At 44.8% G+C, this 20139-nt stretch overlaps 2 protein-coding genes across 20 annotated transcripts in view; both read right to left on the reverse strand.

The window, feature by feature from the left end:
• Positions 1–2126: 2126 nt before the first annotated feature.
• On the reverse strand, positions 2127–3011 carry LOC118506019. The gene is made up of 4 exons (XM_036042605.1): positions 2858–3011; positions 2699–2776; positions 2532–2624; positions 2127–2427 (listed from the first exon to the last, which is right to left on the reverse strand). The coding sequence occupies exons 1-4, from the start codon at positions 2954–2956 to the stop codon at positions 2287–2289; spliced, it is 411 nt and encodes a 136-aa protein (XP_035898498.1). The 5' UTR covers positions 2957–3011; the 3' UTR covers positions 2127–2286.
• A 510-nt stretch (positions 3012–3521) lies between these two features.
• The window catches only part of LOC118506020 (small conductance calcium-activated potassium channel protein), a 146582-nt gene continuing 129964 nt past the window's right edge, over positions 3522–20139 (reverse strand). For 14 of the 19 annotated variants that reach the window (XM_036042614.1, XM_036042615.1, XM_036042613.1 and 11 more), the window contains 6 exons: positions 16554–16664; positions 12603–12730; positions 12011–12080; positions 11736–11837; positions 11463–11635; positions 3522–10886 (listed from right to left, as the gene is read on the reverse strand). In XM_036042614.1, the coding sequence (XP_035898507.1) occupies positions 10547–10886; positions 11463–11635; positions 11736–11837; positions 12011–12080; positions 12603–12730; positions 16554–16664 (924 nt within the window). In that variant the 3' untranslated portion in view covers positions 3522–10546. Of the gene's footprint in view, positions 10887–11313; positions 11636–11735; positions 11838–12010; positions 12081–12602; positions 12731–16553; positions 16665–20139 lie in introns of all 19 variants that reach the window. The other 5 variants (XM_036042612.1, XM_036042610.1, XM_036042611.1 and 2 more) reach the window with 3 other exon arrangements.

The raw sequence follows: 20139 nt of genomic DNA on the forward strand, positions 1-20139 counted from the left end.
GCTAGCGTACTGAAAGAATATTGGTTGCCGGCTGCCAACCGGTCATACTACAGCCTGAGAAAACATCCCCATTCAAAATTGTACAGATTTATACAGAACATTTATAGTCCCAGCACTCACATATGCCTCTAAGACATGGACTCTGTCCAAAACCGACGAAGCTTTCTCAGCCGCGTTCGACAGGAAGATACTCAGAAGGTTTTTTGGCCCCGTATGTGTGGAAGGACAATGGAAGAACCGCTACAATGACGAGCTCTACGAGCTGTACGATGGTTGCTCCATCATGCAGCGAATTGCAACGCTCCTCTGGGCTGGGCACATGTCATGAGAATAACACTGGGCGACCCAGCTCAGTGGTAGGCCCAAACTGGAGATGGAGTGATAGTGTCCACCAGAAAGGCCGGGATAATTGATTGGCTGACGAAAACGCTGGATTGTGGGCAATATCGAGGATTGTTGCAACTAGAGAAGACTGCGTAACGGTTGTAGCTTCGGATAAGTAAGTAGTAAGTACCGAAAGAAGATTTCCTTTCTAAAAGAAGAATTTTAAAAATTCGTGGGGCGGTCGGTGGCTGAGGCGATAACGGCGCCGGTCTTCATACGGCAGGACCGGGGTTCAAATCCCATCCAGACAACCTCACACCCTGCGCAGGGCTGACTACTTTGCCACGGGTAAAATCAAGTCACAGAAAGCCAGAAATGGCAGGCCGAGACCTCTCGAGGTTGTAGTGCCAATGAAGATGAAGAAGGATCTTGTGTCCTGTAGCCCGTAGTCTGTAAAATGTAAACCTTTTTTTAAGACCACTATGACCAAGATAGGAGGTATGAGGCCTCAGAAATAATGTCAAGCTCAAGATGGCCTAAAGTTGCGTCCTGAAATACCGTCTTCAAAATTTTCTCCCTGATGCTACAAGATCGGCTTGACCTATTTGTTGGCATAGAAGAGTTAGTTGGAAACAATCAGAAACAGATATTTCGTAACGAAATATCAACCACTTGCCAATCAGATCTTCAATTTGCAGCAAATCTTGAAGAAGAAGGCGGAACAGCAGCTACACTCCTACCATTCTGTTCAACCATCTTAAAGCCGCTTAAGACAGAATAGCCAGGGTAAAGGTCGTATAGCTATGAGCTACGTGGGAATTTCGGCCAACCTTGAAAGAATGGCAATGATCAGGCGGATGGGAAACTGTCAGGGCTTTTCTCTACCACTAAGGGCCTGGCCTATGCCAGGGAGATTGGTTTGTCTTTTCTTCAATCTTGCACTAATAAGGGCCATCCAAGGTCTCGGAGGTGGAAGCTTCGGGGACAATCTAATATACGTCTTTTCAGATCTTTTCATACGCTGATGACATAGACATAATTTGTTTAAGGCTTTCCTATGTAGCATAAGCTTACCATAGGATCGAGCAAGCGGCACTAAACCTCGGATTGGAGATTAACGGTGCGAAAACCTATACGATTTACGTAGGTATGATGTCCGGATAGTTGATCGCATCTTTGCAGTTAACAACATTGCTGCCTGAGAAATCTTCTCCACTCGTAAAAACTTTCGCGACGAACGAAACTGTGACTGTATGGGATAGTTAGACATGGGCGCTGCCCAAATCTGACGAAACCCACGAAGCCACGCTCGAGAGGAAGATGTTCAGAAGGTTTTTTGGCCCTGTATGTGTGGAACAAAAATGGAGGAGACGCTGCAAAGACGAGCATTAGACTCGCTAAGCTCCGGTGGGATGGTCATGTCATGAGAATGGCACCGGACGTCCGGACGAGGGGTGGTAGGCCCAAATTGAGGGAGAATGGCATTGATGGCGTTTATGCGTCCATCACGATGGCCAGGACAATGGTTTGGCAGACGGGTGCGCTGGATCGTAAGCTGCATCGAGGATTGTTGCAGCAGGCCAAGTCCACAAAGCAGTGGTGATCTGTAATGGTCAAGTAAGTGTAAGTCCTGTTGAGTATCAAATTAGAGGGGCCTCAACTGTCATACCGCTCGGGGCCTCCAAATACCTTAACCCGCTACTGCTTTGATCCATTAAGTATTCTTGCAGTACTTCCCAGCTCATTATTGCTTGTTTGTTTTGTTAAGCACTGTTGAAATGAAATCTTAAGGCGATTGTGCATTGTTTGCTTGCATGTTACTGTATTTGTTTGATTGTAGTACATATGAATATGCTATGTGTCACACCCCCTTATTTTATGCATTAATGACTAACGCGGAATAACATATCTTCAGCAGCCAATATATAGACGAAAGAATCGGGGTTTGCGTTTCTCTGTCGCCTATCCCGCCTTACTGGGAAGCTTTCCGCCCGTGCCCTTGGCGGCCCGCTTTTCACGAGCCAACGAGATGTACGATACTGGTGCTAGCGCCGGCAGCATGTTTGCCATTTCGATCGATGTCCTAGCGTTTCGACGGGATCTCTGTAAGTAATGGCAAAGAAAGGGAGGAAGCACGTGTTTGGATAGGACGTAAGATGAGGGTCCGGTTAAAAAGTGTGTACATTGCCGTGGGTAACGAATCAAACCGTCTGTGGCATCTGTGACATTTGGGGCGGCGGCGGCGGCGGTGGTGGAAATTGATTTTGTCCGGGAATTTCGGGCGGTGCCTGACGTGCTACCTGCGGGTGACAATAGTGTTAATAATGGCCTCGGGCTTCGATCGTTGGTCGGTTGGCCGTTTGTTTTGACTTACCCGGCTGTGCAGCATACCGGGAGGCTTTGGAATGTCACCAGGTCCGGGGAAGTTAGGTATTTGCGATGCATCGGAAGGCTAAATTTCACCGGGGAAAAAAAGTGATGAGTTTTCTGTAGTTAACGGTGGCCTCCTGTACCCGTGCCTTTGTACACTTACCGCCTGTAAAGCGCTCGGCCAGGCGAACACTGCCGAATGATCGATCAGCAGACACACTAGCCCAGCGAATAGTGCTGCAAGTAGAGTAAAGCGAGCCATGCTGGTTACTGTTATGCCAGGGGGGTTACTGTTAATGTTCGGAACTGGATGCCGCGTTTTTATAGCACAACCGTGCGTCACCTACACCGCGGAGATTCTCACCCCCGATATCATCAATTGGTGGAGGCTTATTAACGAGCGTAAATCATCCTTTGCGTGTCAACGGTGGCGTTGTTGTGGATCGTTGTTCGTTCCGATCTCGATTACCCATCGAAATGGCCGGATGGGAAACATGTTGCTTTGTGGCATGTTTGTTTTGTGTGTTGGGATTTTTTTTGCCGCCGAAAGAAAAAGGGCCATGATCCACCACATGGCACACATGGCTGTGTGCTGATTCCACTCGATCGGAAGATTTCAAGGTACTGGAAGGTTGTCAAATGTGTAATCTATAATTTTCCGTGACCTTCCAGAGGTGATAATCACCTTAATGAGTTGTTCACCCCTCCCCCCCCACGGTATGCATGATTTAATCTATTTCTCACACATTTCATTCTTACCTATTGTACGTGTCATCGTGCCCCACCTGCTGCAATGGCAAGAAATGGTACATCAACACACCGTTGCATCTATTTCAATTTTATAATAATTTATTTAGTTTTCTCTTGATTAGAACTATTTAACAATATATACAGTAGGCAATAAAGATCATTAAATGTATCTCTCTCTCTCTCTACGATCGGACAACGTAGCGAAGTGAACGTGAATTGAACTCTAGTAACTAAGGCAAACCCATCCGTTTTGAGACATCTAACTCCACTAAGAATTGTTTGTATGTGTATTGGATCGATGTGTTTTGTCATTGTTGCTTCGCGCATTCTTTTATAGTTACTTTGATATACTTTTATGCTGTTATGTTGTGTGTGTGTGTGTTTGGGGTTGATTTTTCTTAGACAGATTGTACAAACTACCGTGGATCTTTACTTTCGTTTCGTTTCTTTTTCTTTCTGTGACTAATTTAATATTTTTTTTTTCTTTAGCCCCGTCCATGTTCTGTCTTGTTTTGTATTTTTATAGTTTTACTATGTGGTCAGACAAGAAAGAAAAAAAAATCCGAAACGCCAAATAATACATGCCTGTTACCTAGTATCTACCGTAATGCTTGGGATTTATGTTACTGCTTCTTTTAGGCTTTAATTAGACTGTGGTTGTTTTGACACTATAAAGCTACATTTATGCAAGTGTGGTTTTTCGTTTTATGAATTGTTTTATTTGGTTTTTTTAGTTTTCTTTTAAATACTATTCCTAGAAGTGTCTTTATTTGTTTGCTATATTTTGAATTTTTTTTGTTGTTACTTCGTTTAGTGTACGACGCCACGCCATTGTTGGCATTTATTGGGTTGAATACATCTCCTTTCATTCTCTGCGATCACCTTTTCCGTCCCCCGTTTTTCGCTATTGATTTTTGCTTTGTTTTGCAAAGAGCTTCCATCTGGTTCACGAAATGAATAACCTTTACACTGCTCCTACTAATGCGTTTGCGCTGAGCATCCGTCCGTATTGGTATGGATTTGTTTTGTGTGCGTGTCGTTGCTGCAGTTTTGGAAACGAATGAGACGGCAGCCCACAAAACACTGGCTAAACGTGAACGCGAATTGAACAAACTATCGCAACCTACGCTAGCTCGCTAGCTAGCGGCAACTAAACTAACGTGCCTAAACCCTATGGTACTAGGTATTAGAAGAAGAAGAAAAAAAGAGAAGTGAAAGATAAGTTCTACTATCCGAATAACTGGCAAATATTTGAATATAAAACTTATGCTATACAGACGATAATATCAAACGTCCCGCTAACTGCTACAACCGCTACAGAACCGGCATTAGAAATTGGTCATTTCGATTCCTTGGTTGGTTATGTGAGTTATGCGCGCTGTGAGCGCCTATCTTCTTATGCGCGAGATAGTGAATTTAGCCATTCTTTGCTTCGTTTACATCGTTTGGCATTCTGTTATGTTTTTTTTTGTTGTTGTTGTGGGGGGTTCTACCTTCTGTCCATCTTTCTGGCTTCTTGCGAGTGAATAATGCGACTGGTACGATACGGATACGGTACACGGATGAGTATGGAGTGTACCTGCAGTGTGCTGGATTCATATATAAATATGGTTCGTTTTAATGTTGCGTCAGCTCTCGTAAAGAAGAGACCTCCTCGAAGGTTATGTATAGTGCGCCAGTCGGTGTGTTTATCTGCATCATATGGTTGCTTTGATCAATGTGTGTAGAGTAAATTAGTTTTGATGGCCGTAGTATTGTTTCGCTTTCGCCTTACCCGTTCAGCTACGGGTAGATGGTTTTTTGTCTACGCTAATGTTGCTTGAAGAAGTTTAACACGGAAAAAGGGTATAGGTTTCGTATAAAGATAGCTATGTAAGTATGTAGATATAGGAATAACCATCAAAGGTAAGTCGTTAGGTAGGTAGGTTGGTAGGTAGGTAGGTAGGTAGTTGGGAGCAAATGGCGAAGAAACAGTCCCAATTAGCGTAGTAACACGATGAAACGGGAAATTCGAAGTTGGGTTAAAAATCGTCCACCATTACCACCGACAGCTTGCTGATCACCAACGTTACACGCTACATCGCGATCGCCAGAAGTGGAATAACGATTTGTTGTGTTCGTTGTCCCTTGGATTGGGAAAGAGCATGCGTACGGTTAACCGATGAGCGACAGTTCCTAACTGGAGAGTGAGATAACAATTCGCACTTGCAGGTGCACAACAATTATCGACATGAAGATATAGAGAGAGAGCATATGCACGATCATGTATCAGTTTTATATCCTTTTCGATATCCCTTGATCGCTGGTGCTTGAGCTGAGGAAGGGACTCGCATCGCAATCAGCTTCGTTACCCCGTTCGGAGGTGGGCCTTCTTGTTTCGTGCTTCTAACCTGTAGCTACGCAATAAATGTGTTAAAAATGGTGTATATGCTTTAAAATTTGAGTATTAACTTTTAACGCTTTCTCTGTTTAATTTTGTTTTTAATTGGTAGGCTTCTGTTAAAAAAGTAACGGAATACGCGAGTAAATAAATTTAAATTTGATACATTCGCCTTTTTTCTGAGCCTAATAAATTTTTAGTTTTTGTTGTTGCTCGGTGACTTCCGTGTTGGATTTACGCTTTCGCTTCAGCCCCTAGCCCCAACACGTTTGGCGCAGCAAATGGTAAGCTGCTTGAACTCCTGTTCCAACTATCACCACGTGTTTAAGGTTTAAATGTTTTAAATCTTTGCTGCTACTATAATGCAAACATTAAGGCTACTTCAACGTACTGTTGTTTGTTTTTCTTTTTGCAAGGGAACCTCTACTTCGATGCACGATCGACGATCTACAGTTCGCTAATAGCAAAGATGGCAAATGCTTAATTGGATCTGTGTGTGTGTGTTTACTTTATACCCTTTATACCCTTCCATCTAGCATCTAGTTGGTGCGATCGCCGTGTCTAGCTTTTGATAATTTAAATGTATTGCTAGAGAAGAGAGAAGTATCAAAACGTTCCAAAGTGAGCTGTACGTACGAGCGGTAGATTTTCTACCTTGCTAGTGTCGTTTTACAGCAGGAGTTTATCGATCTTTGCTCTTCGTGGGAGGTTGTTTTTTTTTTGCTAATCACGATCAACCGATTACTGAAACCAGAACTGAAGCCTACGAAACTTAAGAGAACCTCTTATCATTAACTGTTTTTTGTTGTTGCTTCTCACAGTGGTCGGTGTTGCATTGTTTTGGCAAATTGTTCGGCTGCACATGGACAACGAAATTGTGACTTGAATAAAAAAAACCCTGCAAATTACAGTTAAAGTAAACGCTTGATTCCATAGTCAGCTGTTGGATGGTACGATTACTTTTAAGTAGCACCCTATTTTCCGCATACGTTGCATACGTTTTGCTGTAAGCTGCGTAATTGTATCGAAAGTTACGGTGCCGATTGGTGTAGGATTATGGGGTTTGAATTTTTCTTTTAAACTTTTGCCGAACAAACACACACACACGTACATTTGAATGACGAACTATAATTTGCTGTTGCCTAGCGTCTTAAACGCAATTTTATATGTGTCTAAATCTTCTTTTTTTCACAGGAACGACCTAGGTTTTGGGGGTTTTTATTTTATATTCTGTGTATTTCTATGTTTAATTACCAACACCGTACGAAAACAACCCACCGTTTAGAGCATTTCCCTGTCGGCACGTACATAAGACATTTGGTTAAATTATTGACGAAAGTAATTTTGAAGTATTTGACAATACGGCGTCAAGCCGTAATCCTAAAAATATAAATAATTTTGAAGAAGGGAAATGATATGGGGAATGATAAGAAAAATCCACCAAAACATTTAAAATGCGTTTCTGAACTTAAAACATCTCTCTACAACAAAGGTAACTCACGGAAAGGAACGCCAACAGGGGTAACGCACGTCCGGTGGGTCGTTTTCCGCACGGGGTAAATTTGATTCCTCCGTTACATTATTTAAAGCAATATTACCAAGACATTGTTGTTGTTCGATTTATATTTAACTAGTTCGTTTTAATTTTGTTCTACTTCTCCACTAACATGTGCAAACACGCGGGAGCACACGGCGAGAGAGCGTAAAACTGGGGGAGAACCGTTTAATATCGCATATGCGGTGCGCTGTTTACGGGCGTTTTGAGAGGCCTCGTCCTCCGGCGTTTATCGGGAAACCGATTCATTACAGCTAATGGATGATAAGAAGAGCTCGTCGGAAAATATGTACCTATCATGTGTGGGCATCATGTCGTTCTTCTTGTGCATAGTTGAATGTTTTTTTTCTTTTTCTCGTTGAAGTTAAAGCGCTTCAAACTGGTGGACGCACGCCCATTGAACTGTGGTTTTGTATAAACTATGGTCGGTTTATGTATCCCTTCCCCATGTATCTGCTGTGCTCGAGTTTTCTCCACCCCCTTTTTTTTAAAAGCGATCGCGATCGTTTCGTAATTTGAAATGAGTTTAATCGATGCAGTATCGTGATGACTATCTTTGCACACCTATCACACGATCATGTGTGTCGCGCTACCCGCTTTAATGCTACCCTTTTTGCATGAAGTTTGCACATGCCGTTTTTGGGGAAAATTCGAAAAACAATTGCAATCATCTAATAACATATCGCCTATGCAAGTGTTGGTCGGGGAACAGTTTGCTCGATCGTTTGCTCGACGAAGCTAAAGCTTTTGTTTTTTTACCTTCCTGTGCACAGCCTGCAATGGGTTACATTGAATTTGACGAAAAGTTGCACAATAAGTTTTAGGGGAAAAATAAGGAGCGAAAATGTTCGATTAGTAGGAGCAAGAAGAGCTGGAACGGTCATGTTTTGCTTGTTCCACAAGCGAGGCACTTAAATCAGAAAGTAAAGGATGCAAAGCATAACAGGAGCTTAGGATAGGGGCAGAAGTCAAGTAAACTAAACAGTTTCTAAACTATCCTGCAATCATGTACAGTTTCATCAGTAGGGTTTGCATCGTTCATACTCGAGTGGCTGGCTAATAATTATCAAATTTGCTTTCGCCTAAGCTAACTTTATCCAAATTTGCTCCTAACAAACGCATCGCCCGTGGGCTCGTGGTCGGGGTCCTTGATTGCGTCGAAAATATAGTAAAATATGCGATTAAAATAAGAAGCGCGCTGCACCTTCTTTTGCTATGAATTTCTACATCATTTATCACATTACGCAGTGGGGTGTTTGAACGCGGCACTTTGACCAAAAAAAAAAGTTCGCCATCACTGCGCTCCTTGAAGTGCGGAGGATATAATGCGTTTTTACGCTAAAGCCTTTGTGTTGTGGGTTTGTTCCGTGCTGCACCTTGCTCAAATTGGCGTTCGTGACTAGCCAAATCTGCGCCATCTAGGGAGATAGAGTTCCTGGCCATTTATATAGCATGTCTCTTGAAACGAATCATTTGGTTCCCATCTTAAAGACATTTTCTAATTAACGATTAAAGCTGTTGAAGGGTAACAAATTGAAGAGAGGAACAACAGTGTGTGTGTGTGTGAGCATAGCGACTAGAATAATCAACGGGTAACGCAGTTTCAATGTGACCTTCGTTGTATAAAACTCCATCGGACGAATCAGGAAGATCAGATGCAACGCTGGCAATTTCTTGTTCGTTTGCGCTAGTTAAAATAAAGCAAGAAACTTAACGCTTACACTATACTGACGGTGCAGGATAATAACATTGAAATGCACAGCTAGCAAGCTGAAATCTGTTCGATGAATCTCGTGGAGGCGCAAGGTTCGTTCCGTTGGACAGAACGCTTGACTCTGTTTGCCATCCAGAGCTGTGCTGTCGGTTGCTTAAGCCTATGAGTTAAGTGTGTTCTATCATATGCGTTCGAGAGAAACAGGAGTGGGGGAAAACTAAAAAATCTCAACACTGTTAGCAACCAGTGCTGCTCATTATCATTGAGATGTGCTGTCTTTTAGGTGTCTTATCATGCTACATTCTTCTAGTTGCAACTACGGTTTGCTACTCGATGAAATCATGTTGCTCGAAACCGTTTCAAGGTGGTTGGTTTGCGATGCTGTGGTTGGTCTACAAATCGTGGTGATCGTTCGATGCTACACAATCAGACCGGTCCATCGAGCGATAAATTCGTTACTTGTCTCGAAAGCCATGTACCACGTCCAGTGCAGTGATTGTGGTGCACTTTAAGGCAACACAATCCGTTATCCGCTATTTCGCCTACAGAACGGTAGAGATGTGAGCGCCTTCCGCTCGCAAACCAGACGAATGGTGACATTCTCGATGAGTCAGGTAAGGTTCGTGGTTCGTAATGCGTTCTCATAGGTTTAGTGGAGAGTTCCGCACTATATGTATGTATGGAAATGCTATGCTGCTACCTCTCGAGTTTACTACCGGCCGATTTGATCGACCATCAAACTAAGTCGACGAACGGGGAACTACTTAACTAGGTTTTCTGTACTAACGCCTCTCTCTCTCTCTCTCTTTCGCTACTTCTCTCGCCGTAGAAGTAATGTTGTCCCCCCCCGTTGGTTGCGTTACGTGCAGGTGTTTGTTTTGTGTTAGTCCGCTTTGCTCCCTGCGTTCCCTGGCCCTTCCCCTTGCTACGTCGTCGAGTTAAGAACTATGCTAGTGATGGGTTAATAATGCACCTCTATTAGTTGCTGTTCTACGGCGGGCCCCGTAAAGCAGCAGCCCGCAACTGGCTAGTTGCCCTTTGTTAGCCTAAATTCTAAAGTATTCGTTTACATCACTAAGTAGTCTTTTTTCCTTGCAGATGGCGTTCGCGGCGGTTCCAGCTCCAAAACCCACGCCAAACTTCAACTGTCCCGTACCTGACGCGGTACCATCGCGAGCGTTCTTGCGTGTTGGTATCTTTGTGTAGTTGCCTAGTCCGCCCAACCGGTACTGGTGGGTGCACTGCGCACGGCCTGATACTAGAATCGAGAGGCACGTTCCCGCTGCTTGGTGAACTTGCTGCCAGTTCCGGCCACCGATCCCGAGGCGAGCGAAGGTGTGGCGTAGCAGCTGGTCGAGCTGCCGGAGGAAGATAGGAACAGGTCGGAATGGATGGAGTCGGACGCGGCCGGCGGTGGCAGGAGCGGGGGATGGTTGGGATCGGTTAGCTCGATTCAGCTGCCTGTCCGATGGCTACCCAGATGCGTGTCGCCGGTGGATGACTGGGCGTTGTTGTGCGCGGCATACGGAGGTGTTGCCATCGTGTTGCCGTACGCGGACTGTGTGCCGATGTTGTTGCCGTACGAGGAGTTGGCCGACGCGGGCACCAGCGCCACCGACGTGGACGAGGAGGACGCCGCCGGTCCACCAACGGTCGACGCACTCGTCGTCGACGGTGGCAACAGTGTTTCCGGCACGAGGTGGGGCGTCCGGCTCGAGATGGGCGGCAGAATCGGGCTGGCGGGCCACGGGTAGGCCGGTGTCGAGGTCGACGGTACACTCCTAAAAGAGAAACTGGTTTACGAAACATGATGAGCAACACAAACACACCGAACATCGACTTGGAAGTGAACTAGAAGCCGTCGCCGTTGAGTTGATTCGGTTTTGTTGTTGTTGTGGTAGAAGTTATTAGTGATACTGGTAGTGGTGGTAGTGATGTGGTGGTGTTAGCAGTAGCTGTGGGTAGTAGTAGTAGCTGTTGTAGTAATTGTTGTGCGGGTTGTAGTAATTGTAATGTTGGTAGAGTAGAGCTTCATAGGCTTCAAGCGATGTCCCGCGAATCACGCTTGGCAAATACCATTTTCTCCACCGACGCTTAGTGGCCGATGCTATTTTTTTTTTAACTTAAATGTCAATCAGACAGCTGTATCGGTTCTGTTTCGTACTTCCAAACCGGTATTCGGTCCAGACATTCTGCGCCATGCGCCATGCTGATGCATACTAGTTGGTTAGTTGATTGGTTGGTTGGTTGGTTGGTTGGTTGGTTGGTTTTGTTCGGGTGAAGGTGGGATGGTTTGAGCGAGCAACATTGGTAACGCTGGTGTGGAACTCTATGAAAATAGGAAATTTTTGCGGCATGCTTCACGGTACCTGGAGTGCGGCAGCATCAGCGGCGAGCCGAGGGGTGGCGCCGGCGTTGGCAAGCCGGACGACGAACCCGTGGCCGCTGCATCCGGGTGCAGGAAGTTACGGCGCTGATCCACCCGCTCCTGATGCTGCGTTAGGCATCGCGTTAACACTTCCGGAAGATTTTCGATTTGTGTCTGAAGCAAGAGGGGGGGAAAAACGGGGGGATACACATTATGGCATTAGCGTGATGCACAGGGGGGAGGTGCTCGTGATGGCTGGCAGATTGCCATTTACCTGTAGGGATGTTAACTTATCTTCTAGACTAGTGATACGTTCCTCCAAAGCGTCCTGTCTGGTTGACATATCCGATACGATCTCGTACACAGTGTTTTGAGTCTTTGAGAGAAGAGAAACATAAATCAGAAACATTATTGTATCAAAATATTCCCTGCAATAGGGTTCAATTTTCAATTTTCAAACTGTGCCTGAGCCAACGTTTCGACTTCTAACTACCAGGAACTTGTTACCACTATTTGCCAGTGCCTGTTTATCCTACAAACAATAATTACCTTTGCCATGTCGGTGATGGTGTTAGCATTGTCCATCAATTTACGCTGATCCATTTTAACCTTTCGAAGTCTTGAAGAGAAAAAAGTAGAAATACATCAAAAGAATGTTTATTAAGAGAAAATAAATATGGATTCACAAGTTTAATGTACAAAACATCCACATAGCTCTAGAAGAGCGCTTTTTATCGTCTGATTCATGACAGCATTCACCAATGGAACAGTAAAGCAAAAGCATACGCTGTATTCGCTGTGTGAGCTTGCAAATTGCACTCGCTATGATTTGATCAAAATGCAATCAGACGATTTCCGCGCGTCATGCAACGGCAAACAAGTGGTGGTCTACCCTTTAAGAGGGTGGAAATTATATGGCTAATCATTAGAACGATCACCTCGCACGAGTGGGCGGTTAGTATCGCGTTAAGCTTAACGAAGTTTGCTAACTAAACTTTGTGATGCGAATTAGTGATAAGACGAACTCAGCGGTGACGACAAGAGTTAGCGCCTTTATGATGATAGAATTAGTAACACATTTGACGGTGTGTATGTGAATATACTCGGTTTAAGATAAATAGGTGCGTGAAGCGGTACTTACGCGTAAATCGCTAGAAGAAATTTTCTCTGATGCGTTCGTACACGCCCGGGATTGACACGTTTCACCAGACGAGTATGTTTGTAGATTAGCCAGGTTTCCCGCAGTACGTTGGCAGCAGCATTTTTTAACTGTAAGAAAAAGAGTCATATTATTGATATGTACTCCCTTCAATTGAAGAGTTTATTGGATGTGGACCTAGGAACAATTTATCTCGCTAACAAGGCTCATTGTAAAACCCTTAACTTGGCTTTCAATTGAAACACCGTCGTAAGCGATGGGGATGCCAAATGCCACGGATTATTCTTCGATCGGTAATGCTTTAACGTTTAAGCCTGGCCTCATTTCAGATTCACCTGAATCATTGAAAAGTTTCCCCATTGTCCTTCGATGGACAAGGCACGCGAAGCATTGGTTGCACGATCAGCTCGGTACGCAGTGGCGCGGACCATCGCCAACTTCCAAAAGCCATCGCAGATAAGCTACTCCCGTAAGACGTATGGCATGACATCGGCCAGCGTTTCGTATCCCGTGGGTGGGCAGCCGGTCGGACGGTGAAATAGCACCATTAAACCCAACGACGGCGATGATAGGAATCAGCCGAAAATGGCATTCCCGGGCAAGCAGCCGTGATCCGTGATAAGTTTATAATGAAGTGGAAACCCCACGCCGGGCATCCGATGGGGGATAGCGTGAACAAAATACGGTTGTTAAATTATCTTCCGTGCTGGCTGGCTTGAAAACACCCAGCGGACGGTTTCGTGTGGATATGTTGTGGTGGCGTGTGATGACACCGGAGCATTCGGTCTGGTTTTCCGCCCGGGTTATGGTTTCTGTCCGTTCGGCATGGTGTTTGAAGTTCGAACCGTACGTCGCCGTCCGAATGCTTACCGGCATGAAAAGACGACTCTGACGACCGGCGTAGGGGATCTGCCCTGGCCGTAGGTAATTATTGTGCGGCAGGATAAATGGGTACGTAATTTTTCTGCTACCTTTCCCATGGGGCTAGTCGTGCGTAGGACATCGTTCAGTTTCCGTTTCGGTGCAGGCAACGGAAGTACGCTGAAGGAACCAATGAGTTGACATTCTGGTCATTGAAAGCAGCTGTACTTAATGAGCGTTGCCGTGGTATTTTAGTAGTTTTAGGTATTATTGGGGACGGTCCGGTGGCCGAGGCGACACGGTACGGCGACCGGGGTTCAAATCCCATCCGGACCGTCTCCCCGTACGCAGAGCTGACTACTTTGCTACGGGTAAAATCAAGTCACAGAAAGTCAGAAATGGCAGACCGAGACCTCTCGAGGTTTGTGTATAGTGCCAAGGAAGAAGATTTTAGTCCGGCTTACAGTCGTCGTATTAATTATCGATTAGTATTGTCCCGCTGGCCGACTCACTGCTCCCTCGGACTGAATTTTCTTTTCAACTTCAGCAAAGTGTGGCGTGGTTTCCGATTTCCGGCCATACGCGTTGGTGAGGTATTAATGAGAAAAGCCATTCCAGCGCCGGTGTCCGTTTTCTGTAGTTGAAAATCCTGTACCCCGTTTAGTCTAACTAAGAGCCGATGATCGAAGCCAAAACGGCGCCCTCAAGGCCTGTAGCGTCATACGGTAGGTTTCTAATTTAATCCACTCACTGTGAAATGCTCACAAGACAAGTGTGGATCATGTCCGGTGCGGGCGTGATTCGCAAAAAACGCAAAAGCTTTATCGAAAGGTGATCAAGGTGAAAATTTGCCAACAACTTTTCACAAGCAGATGCAGCCAAAAAGTTGTCCTTCACTGTTGCCGCATGCACACTCGGTACTAAGACAGCACCGAGATACGTCCGAGTTACCGCTTTGAACGATACCGGTGTGTTCGATGAACAGGAAATTGGAGAACGACAGTGGAGATGAACATCGGATTCCATGCAACCACAAACGGAAGACCACAAGCTTTGAAAATTGAATTCAAGTTCGTCGAATTTCGTATGTGCACTTGTTTTTTGGAGCGTCGTACGAAGCTTGCGTGTTTGCTAAGGTAGTTGATAATTAGCAGTTGATGATGGGAAATGGTTCTCGGGAACCGAGCATACTGGTACGTATTCGAGATAAGTTTTTGATCAGTCTTTCCTTGGCTAACCGTGATCCACTAACGATTTATTTACCAAGCTTTATATCAAGTGATTGATTAATTTTTAACGCACTGGAATAGTGTGTTATTATCCAGTATAAGATTTTTATTAGCTACATAGTTGGATGGTTAGCTCTTGCTACAATACGATTATACAGTTCTGGTATGTTTGGCAGACTGCTCAAATAATGCAATAATTGGTGCACTTTAGCATTCCAGTTGTACTTTGGTGAAATACTGATTAACATTTAAGCATTGATAGGAAAACAATCTCGAGGGTGGTCCGGTGGCCGAGGTGACACATGTCCTAAGGGTCTTAGTGAAAGGCATTGTCTAGGTATATCTCCAGGTTTTTCTTCTTCTTCCTTGGCACTACAACCTCGAGAGGTTTCGGCCTGCCCCATTTCTGGCTTTCTGTGACTTGATTTTACCGGTAGCAAAGTAGTCAGCCCTACGTACGGGAAGGCGGTTTGGATGGGATTTGAACCCCGGTCCTGCCGTGTGAAGACTGGCACCGCTGTCGCCTCGGCCACCGGACCCCCACTATCAAAGGTTAGTGTCCAGAAATCCGTATACGAGTTTTTACTATTACTTAAACCTTTAAACTTTTGGGATTTTTTTTCTCCTCTATAGCTTTGTTTATAAAGGATTATAACCTTTGGGAAAACAAAATAACTAGTTTATCTCTGATATATTCTTTCCAAAACTGAAGGAGCTATTTTTGGACCTTTTTTTGTTGGCTTCCGGCGACTGGTTAGCAGGGGCATTAGTGATTTTAGTGTGCAATAACTAGATAGATAGATCTAGCAATACTTTGATGAATAAATCAACGGAAAGGTCTGCATTCATGATGTCAATTCTTGCAAAGTAAAAAATTATTTTCTTTTTACGAACGTACAAGTATCATTTATTGTCACTCTAAGGTTGACTGACAGATTTTTAAGGAAAAACTCTAAAAATTTAGAAATTTTTACTGCTGACCGTTTAGCCAAATGATTCATTTTCGAAGATTTTATTGCTTGAAACTGTATAAATCATTTAAAGTAAGACTTTCTATCTATTTTATAAGATATTACTTTAAAATGGTTTACAAATTTTGAACGCTCAGCAGTCTATTGTACAGTATTAGGAGTTGGAATATGAGCGAAAATATAGTCAAAATATGTCCAATCCTAGGTTAAGAAAATAGTCCTCAACGTCGAGCAATTATTCAATTTCAAGGTGGATTTACGGATCCATTTCACTCTCTAGTGTTGAAATTGAATTTTTTGCTTGCAAATTAATCGATTGCTCACGTTTGCTGCAATTTAGCGGAAGCTAATTGAAGTTGAATGTGTGTGTGGGTAGCAGACCATAGCAATTGAATTACTGGTAGACATAGCATTCTGAAGATAAAAATTGTTGCACTTATGCACACACACAAAAAAAAACCATGTGAATGTAAGCATTGCCGGTAAAGAAGTGGCCCTCGAACCCAAACACTTTTTTCCCCATTTCAATTTCCCGCGTAGACTAAACCCCTCTCCTAAACACCGGCACTCGTGGGAAGAAATTGAGTTTCGTTGGCAAACGATCAAACTGTTTATGTCGGACAATTTGTCAGATTTGGCACACCCAACGTGTGCGTGTGTGTGTGTGTTTAAATTGTTGCTTCAAGCCGACTTGAAAAAGTGTAGAAAAGGTATCAATTTATTCAGCGGTGCTGTTTGCTGCATATCAATCGAGCTCGAGGAAGAAAGTTTCCCCCCTGACGGATTTAGTAAACGAACCGCTAATGTTTCACGTCTTCCCCATCGCTAGACCGGTTACCGAAATGCATTTGCATCAATTTGTTGCCACTTACCCGCTTGGTGAGCTGCGTATCCATCATAAAGTTGTGCACGTGCTTTTCCGCTCGCGTCAGCTCGAGCTTCCGGGAGACGACCGCCACCAGCAGTGCCGTACAGCCAGCGCCCTGCGCCAGCCAGCAACCGCGATCCAGATCGTTAAAAGTTAATTAGATTAGAAGCACCCGTGTGAGAGAGAGGGAGAGCACGCGGTACATAACAAGAGGGCGACACACGAAAGCAATGGCCGTCCGCGCAGCATTTGTTGACGATCGAATGTCCGTGATTGGAGGGCGGTACACCACCGTGCAGCGGGAAACCGGGCGCAAAATGAAACGGAAAAGAACGGAAAGAAAATGGCGAAACATATCGCCGATCAGTAATGGTGGCCCGGGTAAAGGTTTATTTCGCCTGATGCCCGGACTCTTCCCTGTGGCACGACGTTTGCCGGCGTTACAGGGATGAATGCAGTTTGGAAACATCTCGATGGGTTGATTAAATTTTTCCATTTAGAAGTTTTTTGGGTGTTTTGTTTTTTTTTGTTGTTTTTTGCTTCTTTTCTATTCGTACAAAGTATCGTGTTGTATCGTTTTTCGGTGTATTTTTACTTCGGGTTGTTTATTTCGTTTCGAGTTTAGGTGGACATAAGATCTGGAGGGGGGTGGAGGGGGGAGTGTGGGGAGTGTGGGTGTGAGTGTGTATGTGTGTGTGTGTGTAAAGTGTGTACGTATGCATGCGTGTGTTAATGTGTGATACAGGATATCAGCCGGCAAGTGAGCGACCGTGCGGAAGAGCAAGCGAGCAATCGAACGGCACACGTTACGCATGGACGAGCGCCATGCTGAGATAGAAAGAGTGGAGCAAGAGAGAGAGAGCGAGAGAGAGAGGAAAACAAAAACAGAACAAAACAATCGTTGGAAAATCACGTGGGGCGCACGAACTTTGTTGTCTCAATACACACGCACACAGACACATTCACGCAAACTCACACTCGCACACACACGCACGCACACATTCATACAGATACAGTAAATATAAAAGCGCGATGCTGTTTCGTCCTGCTGCCGCCTGCTGATGCTGCTTGGTGAGTTGGAAAGTTTTTGATTATGTCCTGGCGTTTTGTGTCTCTCGCGCAGCCGTGTGGTTTGTGTGGGGGGGGGGGGGGGGGGGGTTACGGGGAGGCCGTGCTTATGAGCTGACTGGCGGACGGGGGTGCGAACCGGGGTTTCGGAATAAATGTGTAATCTTGTTTTGCTTTGTTTTACTTTTAGATTACAGTGTTAAGTGAGAGCGAACGTTGGGGGTGTTGTTGCTGTTTTGCCCGACCGTCCCGAAACTCATCTCATCTTGGGTTGTGCTGCAGCTGCTGCTGCTGCTGCCGTTCGGTATTGTGGTCATGGTTGAAGGTACGTTCATTTTTGTTCCGGCCCAACATTTGCTGGGCTACCGTCGGAAAGGCTTTGGCACCACTTCCGGGCGATGGTTGGTGCGCGTTGGTTTGAAATTGCTCGACAGTGCAAGAGATTTACGATCGTTTCCGGTGTGAGGTGAAGAGTACAAACAAAAGAAAAAAAGACTTAAGACGCTAGGTAGTACACCCACCCGGGTAAAACTTGCGAAAAAATTATATATGTAGATTGTGTAGTGAGGTAGTTCGTGCGAGTGTGTTTTTTTTTTGAATATGTAAAAGTTGTTTCGTCGTTTGATGTTACGCCGGTACGCTTTTGTTGCTTTTTTGTTGGAGTGATTCTGAAGGGGTTTTTAGTAGTTGAGGGTACCAATTGTTATCTTGGCCAGTTTTTTAAGGTTACGTTCTTCCAATTATGCTTTGAAAAACATTTTTTAAATTGAATTTTTTAAACCAGGAAGCTACTTTTAAAATTACTTTTTTTTGCCTTTGTTGTCTTTTGAATATTCTATGCATTTTATGGCAAATTTTAAGAGAAAACTATTACAAACCAATCTGAATTTATATAGTTAAATCACATTTGTTTATTTTGTTTTGGAGCGCTTTGCATAGGAAATCCAGCAGTATTTATTATTGTAGGGAGTTGTGTGTAGGAAAATAACCAACGCCCAATACCTAGTTCCCACATAAACTCACATCTCATTGAAATTGTCAAGTAACGAACGACACGCGCACAGCAGTTTTATTATTTATCACTATCTCACGGGAATATTAATAGAATCATAAATACCACGCTCGATAAGAATCTACGGCGTGGAAGTCAACCTTCCACGACGCCAAAGCACCCCAGCGAGCTGGTGAGCACACGCAACGCAGCCAGAGCCCGTATGATGGAAAGTTTTGGGCGCGTCCTTAATGCGACGGCATCAGACTTTGGCCCGGCAGCAAGCTTTAAGACAATTTGACATTCGCGCCACACATGATGAAGCCATGAATATTTACAACGATGAAGAGATTTGGCTCGCGTTCGGCAGGGTTACGTTCGTTGCTCAAGCGCTGACTGGCTCCAATTGTTGAGCGGAATTGTCCGGGACGACACAACACTGGCAAAGCCGTTTTTCGCCGTTCGCTTATCGCGTCTATTCCACTAATAAGAAGCAAGAATGGGCAAAGGAAAAGCCGACCCGCTATGGATAGGAAATCGTTTCATAAATCAAACACTTTCGACCGGCATCATAAGCAGCAGAAGTGTGCCCGCTCGGTCGACAATCTTGAAGCAGTCGGGTTTGTCGGCTGGAGATGGGCGCAGAACCGGCTTGTCGGCCGGTCGTGTAAACAAAAAACCGGGCAGGATGAGATCGTTGTTTTTACGAGTGGGCAGGGCTAAGAAAGACAAACTCCCCGGCGAATGGCGCCGGCAGGATGACGGAAACATTTCGCCAACGGTATCATCAAAATGCGCACCGAGTACACCATTATGCGATTATCTTGCCAAAGTTATTCCACATTTACGTGGTCATTCATTGCTGCCGCCAATAAAATGTCAGCGTGAGTTTGCAAAAAGTCGTTGAAGAGGGAGAAGAAAAACAAAAACGATCAAGCATCAGGAAGGTGGGTTGCGTTTAGTTAGCCTGGTAGCCGAGGTCGATTCGGCCGGTTGTATCAAAGTCAGTAACGACAGCGACCGGGTGTACCATCGTTTGAAATGTGGCGGCCCTCTTATCAAGGCACTTCGGAGCGATTAGATGAGTTCTTTCTTCTCCGCTTGCGAGAAGAATGAAAAGCAGTCCCCGCAGAGGGAAGTGCTAAAAAGCTGTACACAGTCTGTATAAACTGGACCCAAGAGCACTATCGTATAACAGGCTCATTGAAGCACCTCTTTGAAGGAGTGTGTGTCTGTGTGTTTGGAATGAAGGTAAAATGTTTTCACACCCATTTTCCAAGGATAAGCTGCTTCACTACAAACCACAGCACCGGTATGCCTTTGATTTCATTTTTAAGTTCACCAAATGGAGCTTCCATTTTCCCAGGCCTCCCGAAACTTGAAGCTATCAGTCACTCGGCAGTTTTAGGTGTGCGTTTTCGAGCGGGGAGTTTTACGCCTTTCGCAAAAGCCCAATTTACTCGTGCTCGGGCGCCCGTAAATCAGCTCTCATTAATAACAGTTATGCGCTATTGTGCGTAGTGCTTTGCCG

The sequence above is a fragment of the Anopheles stephensi genome, chromosome 2, assembly GCF_013141755.1.
Source record: "Anopheles stephensi strain Indian chromosome 2, UCI_ANSTEP_V1.0, whole genome shotgun sequence".
Lineage (NCBI taxonomy): Eukaryota > Metazoa > Arthropoda > Insecta > Diptera > Culicidae > Anopheles > Anopheles stephensi.